This window comes from Antrostomus carolinensis, unplaced genomic scaffold (genome assembly GCF_000700745.2).
Source record: "Antrostomus carolinensis isolate BGI_N321 unplaced genomic scaffold, ASM70074v2 scaffold11596, whole genome shotgun sequence".
NCBI lineage: Eukaryota > Metazoa > Chordata > Aves > Caprimulgiformes > Caprimulgidae > Antrostomus > Antrostomus carolinensis.
Genome location: NW_010321195.1, coordinates 136,638 through 142,637, shown reverse-complemented (window position 1 = coordinate 142,637; position 6,000 = coordinate 136,638). Strand labels below are relative to the sequence as shown.

At 38.7% G+C, this 6,000-nt stretch overlaps 1 protein-coding gene across 1 annotated transcript in view; it reads left to right on the top strand.

Annotated features, from left to right (window-relative positions):
• Positions 1 to 1,025: 1,025 nt before the first annotated feature.
• ABCC4 (ATP binding cassette subfamily C member 4 (PEL blood group)) overlaps positions 1,026 to 6,000 on the top strand; it is a 138,758-nt gene continuing 133,783 nt past the window's right edge. Inside the window, exons 1-3 of the mRNA XM_029085418.1 lie at positions 1,026 to 1,130; positions 3,327 to 3,447; positions 4,106 to 4,324. Coding sequence (XP_028941251.1) covers positions 1,075 to 1,130; positions 3,327 to 3,447; positions 4,106 to 4,324 — 396 coding nt within the window. The 5' untranslated portion in view covers positions 1,026 to 1,074. The remainder of the gene's footprint in view (positions 1,131 to 3,326; positions 3,448 to 4,105; positions 4,325 to 6,000) is intronic.

Below are 6,000 nucleotides of genomic sequence, written 5' to 3'. Positions count from 1 at the left end.
ATTCAGCAGAGTGACAAACTAAGTGGCAAACTCCAATTTCCCTTCCCATCCTGTTCCCACTGAGCCATGCCTGTTTCAGAGGTGGCATTCTCTTTTGCTCCATCTCATTAACAACTTAAGTCATTTTTGTGCTTTCTGCCGTGCATCCATCTGCTCTGTGAGCACAGCTGAAATTATTTGGACCTCCTTGACCTATGTTTTGGGCTTGAAGAAGGATCTAGGTGCATAAAAGCTAGTTTTACTGTTCCCTGACAGTATTACTTGATCTTACAAAATACTGCCTTTTCCGACAAACCTACAGTAGTGCTATTACAAATTGTTTTCAAAGCACTCTCATAAAATACTAAGCTTTTAAAAATTTGTCTGCTAAGGAAATGGAGCTGTTAGACAATATTTTTCCTTTTTTTGAACCTACACACTGTGACAGGGTGCTTTTTGTTTATATTTCCAAGTGTAGATAAGACCGGTTCTAGTAATAATCCATTATTTACCCATTATTACATCTGAGTGGTTGTCTTTAAATTTCTGACCTTTGATACTTGTCAAGATGAACAGCAGTTAGTTTTTTCCTCGTGTAAATGAATAGCCATGCTAGTTACAAAAAATGTCTTTTAATATGTATTACAGTTTTATTTACAACTCTGTCACTATTTTCATGGTTGGATTCAGGTCTGTTTTTTGCTAAAGATTTAAAGGAATGCTAATTTTCCTTAAATATAAGGAAACACTGTAAGAAACCAGTTGCCTTAAAGCCAAGAAGAGTTGTGCTGGCTGTCTGGATGCCTGGGAGTAAGGTGCCATGGGGCATAAACAGATTTAAGAAATGGGAAATGCTTTCCCATCTGTAAAATGGAGGTGGCTTAATTCTTAGGTAAGAGAAAAGTGCAGTAAAATGGGTGGATGTTGAGTGATGCAGGAGAAGAAGAGGGAAGGAAGGGATAAAAGAATTAAATTAATATGTAAAGAAAATTACTCTTTTGGTCTGCTGATTGGTTTATTAATAATTTGTATTTATATAGGTGGTTGAATCCCTTATTTATTATTGGCCATAAACGGAAGCTTGAAGAAGATGATATGTATAAAGTGCTGCCAGAAGATTCCTCAGAGAAGCTTGGAGAGGAATTGCAGTGGTAAGGAGAAAAATTTTCTCTTTCATTGTATTTCTCCTGGTGAAGGTGAGAGTCTTATTCTAAAATTAAAAGAGGTTGTTGTAAAGTTTAACAAGATCTACTGTTAAAAATGCTGAAGAACTAAGAGTAATATTTAGAACTTGTTTACCATGCAAACATTTTAATTTGTTCAAGTTATACTTAATGAAAATGCATTAGAATATGTCCATTATGAAATTTATAATTAATTTGACACTTTGCAGAATGCTTGGAAAAGAAGACTTTTCATCAACTGTTACCACAGTAATCCTTAATAAATGAATCTGAGTCTTTTGGCCTGTGGAAACTTTTAAAATTTCTCTGCATAAAACTGGGGAAAACATTTTAGGTTTTCTTCTCTGTTGTTTTTGTTTTTGAGCACAAACTGAATTAAGTGACAGCTGTGTATCATTTACATATGTGTGTATATAAGTATGTGTATGTTTAAAATATGCCACTTTGATAAAGTGGAAAGAATGCCTTGGACATCTAAAAGCTTGCATCTAGGAGATGTTTTTATTTTGTTATAAAAACTTTCTCATGGACTGTGTACCACTTCATGGACCCAGGAGGATTGATCTTTTTCTTTCAATAGTGAAATATCTTCCAAGAATAACAGTTTATGGAAATTGTCTTGAACCTTGCAGCAGAGGAGGTTTTTGTCTTCAAAGAATCTTTTGTTAAATATAATTAGAGGAAAAAGTGTCTCCTAGTAAAAGGTGGCCTCTGTATTAAGAAATTGTGGCCTTGCTGTTTCTTGCCTTTATGCTGAATGTAGAGCAAATCAACTTTCCTAATAGTTTGGCTGGGATGAGAGACTCCTCAAGAAGTAAAAAGAATCCAGAAAGGAAAGGTTATAACAAGGTCTTACATCATCCTGCTCAGGATGAGTTAACTGAAGAAGAAGCTCAGTGATAAGCTCCTAGGAGCGCAGCTTTTGACATCTTTGCAGCTGCAGAGCTTTGCCTGATTCCGTGGTTGTGTCTTGAAGCAGTTCAGGAGTTTGCTGTGGAGGAAGATGGACTCTTTTCCAGTGATACTTACAGTAAAAGCACACGCTTTCCGTGAGTCAGGAAATGGTAGAAAATACAGCATGCAAAAAAAAGAGTGTTTTTTAATTCTTTAGCGTACTTGGCCAAGAAGCACAGAGTATAATTCATAAACAGCCACCTAAGGAAGTAGCCTTTTCAAACCCCACAGAATCTACAGTATCAATTCTGATTCCAAAGCATTTAGACAATAACTCTATAATCCTTGTAACAAAAAAAGCGGGTATAGAATAATATAAAAATGTTTTCTTATCCATATGATATGCTTCAAACTCGTGTGCTTTGTTGCAAAATAATTTGGCTTTCACACCTTAGACTCATTTTAGCCCTCGAACCAGCAAGGTCAAAGGGTCTGGCAGAAAATATTTAGCCTTCAGAAGCAAGGGGGAGCATCCCATCTGGCAACAGTGTGCTTTAAGAAGTCTGCTTAAGTTCTGATACTTTCTTGTTAAAATCATGCTTATTACTCCTGTCTTTGATTTTAATGTGGGCAGATTGTGTCCTACTTGTGGGCAGACATGTGGTAACGCGAAGGTCTTTGCCACTCTGCTGCTGTAATCCTTGTCTTCAGAGAGACGTGGGGAGTGTTAAGTGACAAAATTGCTGCAGACAGTTCCCTCTGCTCTTGTGCCATATCTGCTCGTCCTCATCAAAGCACATGGTGGAACAAACTAAAGGGCCAGACATGAAAAAGGGTTGTGCATCACAGCATTGCTGGGAAAGTGCAGAGCTTATGGGAAGATAAAGACACTCCATGCTGCCTCAGTTTAGTCCCGTAGACAGGAGATCATATGATAATAGGCTCTTACCTAAGGTGAGTGGCTGGACTAAGAGGAGAAGAAAGAAAGGGTTCCTCATCTGCAAATATGTCACAGGTGATAGCAGTCAATAGTGATGAGTTGTTTGTGATTATACAAGGGCAAATAGGCCTACAATACTAAGTACAACATGTTTATGTGAATGAGAAAACGTGACTATCTGTTAACGTGGGGTTTTTTGTTTGGTTGGGTTTTTTTGGTGTATAAAAGTGATTATGGCAATCTGACTGTAAGTCTGAAAGTATTTTTTCCAGGTAATTGCCTCATTATTTTACTTCTGTCCTCCAGCAAGTTTGCATTTTGTTTGTCAGGTACTGGGATAAAGAGGTGCAAAAAGCAAAAAAGAGGGGAAAAACACCACATTTAACAAAAGCCATTATTCTTTGTTACTGGAAATCCTATCTGGTTTTTGGAATTTTCACAATGATTGAGGTAAGTGGTGTAAAATGTTACAGAACACGCTTGGCTAAGAGCAACGTGAAACTTGGCCTTTTAGATTGCATGATACATACTGGTGACTTCATGCTGGGCTGTTCAGAAAACCTGTTCATGTATTCTCTCAGGAAAGTAAAAAAGAGCTGTAGCCCCATAGAGACTGAAAAATTGAGTCATAACTGTGGTATTATAGATGTGGAACAGAGAGCTGATTTCAGTGCAATATTTTTGAGACATTACAAGCTACTGACTTGCTTTGTAAAGCCATTGATTTGCTTTGTAAGGCCTAGCTGTATTTTATGTATCTGAGTGGGGTGCCCCATAGAAGAAGGGTTTTTATGCTATATGTAAATAATGTCTGTGAAGGAGACACTGTCATCTTTAAAAATGGAAGTGTAATACATTAATTAATGCAATTTTTGTAACTTGAGAGTTTCTGTTGGTAATTAAGAGAGCTCTTAAAGATAGATTTTAATGTGGAATGTATTTCTTTCGCATTATGTGTTGATAAAAATTGGCTTGATGTTTTAGAGCACAATAAAGACAAAATAATAGCTGTGACTTGTGACAGTACTTGGCTCTTGTTTGCCTGGTTACAGACTTGGGTAGAGTGGTATAATATGAAATTGTTAATACTTTTTCCCCTTTTTTTCAGGAAACCCTCAAAATAGTTCAGCCAATATTTTTGGGAAAAATCATTAATTATTTTGAAAACTATGATTCCTCAGAATCTTTGAATTTTGCATATTGCTACGCAGCTGCTCTGTCTGTGTGCACACTTATTCTAGCTATAATGCACCACTTATACTTCTATCACGTACAGCGGGCTGGCATGAAGCTGAGGGTAGCTATGTGCCATATGATTTATCGGAAGGTAAGCAAACCTATTTACCGGAATGTTTGGCATTTGACAGCACTTACATTAGAGGAGTTTAAAAATACAGTTATTTTTTATGTTCATGCTTACAATGCCATTGAAGTTACTAATTTGTGGAAACGTAATGCATGCTGATATGTATCAGACCTTAAATGTATATATGTGCTTTGACTTTCTCTTTGGTAATACAGTGTCTGAGTGATGGATTCATTCCTCCTAGTGAAGGTGGTGGTGAATTAAATAGCCCTAAAGCCTAGGAGGTGCTGTTGATTTTTCGCCTGCTGGTGCTGTTGGAGGGGAGCTTCCCCCATCGCTGGTGGAAGGGTTGTGTGCTGGAGTGTAGTCAGCATGCAGTGGGAGAGGGACAGAGCTCCCAGGGGATGCTGGAGTTACTCGGCCCTGTAGTTTCATCCCTGGGCGGGACATTGTACTTGGCTGTCACCATCTGCTTTAGCACTCAGTTGCCTGGGAATTGCTTCACTGTCCAATTTCCTGCCCTTGTGCTGGTTAATGGTGGGATTTATTCATATTTTCTTCCAGCAGTGCTGTAGGGCTAATGAGTTGCCTCCGTTGTGGGTTAGAGAGGCTGCTCCCCTTTCTTGGGGCATCCATCAGATTAGTTCAGCAAGAGGCAGCAGTTACTGCTGCTGCCCTCTCCAGACTGGAAGGGATGCTCAGAGTCTTCACAACCAGGTCCCTTTAGTATCCCTTCTACTTGGAGGGGGAAGAAAGGGAGGACTGAGCAGAGGAGAGAAGGTTCAGAAACAAGCTGAATCCTGAAGGTAGAGACCTTTTTTAGTATCAATTATTGGTTTTACTGTGAGAGCACCGGAGGCCTTCACTAAAGCCAGTGAAGTGTGAGAAGGGATGTACCTTCAGTAAGCTGTGGTTTCTTTGCTGTTTGTGTGTCCTGATGAAGAAATAACTGTCCTCAACTACAGATGGAGCTGAGGCCACTGTCAGATGGAAAGTGGTACACGAGAAGTTATGGATATTACCTACAGGAAGGAGCTCAGTGGTATCCAGGGCTGGCCTTAGTGTGCTTTGAGGAGCAAGCAGCCAAATTGTAAATGTCTGCTTCCCTCTTACGAAGCTGTTGGCAATACCCAAACAATTAAGTCTGTCTCTGCTTCCAATCAGGAAGTCCCAGCTGGGGATGCTGAAAGGGAAAATGCCCTATATTTCTAGCATTAGTGCTGGTAGAATAGTGACCTGCCAGTGCTTACCTCAGCAAAGAAGTTTAATTGAAGGATCAGAACTGTAAAGTTTCTTTGGAATGTAAAGAAATCCGTGTTGTTTTAATGATTAAACGTAGGTACCATCCACTTAAGGCAAACACTTGTACTACAGGTATAGGTCATGCAAAGGTTTTGGGCAAAGCAGTAAAGTAAGGAGAGTAAAAATGGCCCATTGTAAGTGTTGATTGCTTTTCATACATATATTTATTCTCCTCCCTCTTCTGATACCTTGGAAATTATCCTCTGGGAACTCAGCTCTAACATGGCACACTGCTTTCTTGTACATAAACATCTCTCTAAGGTATTAATTTACTAAAGTGATTATCATAACAGTTTGAAATTCATGAAATATGTATATAGTGGTGTTGTTTGTTGCTGTGTTGATACTAGCTTAGAAACTTGGAAAAGAAATGTTCATAATGTGCACCCTTATTT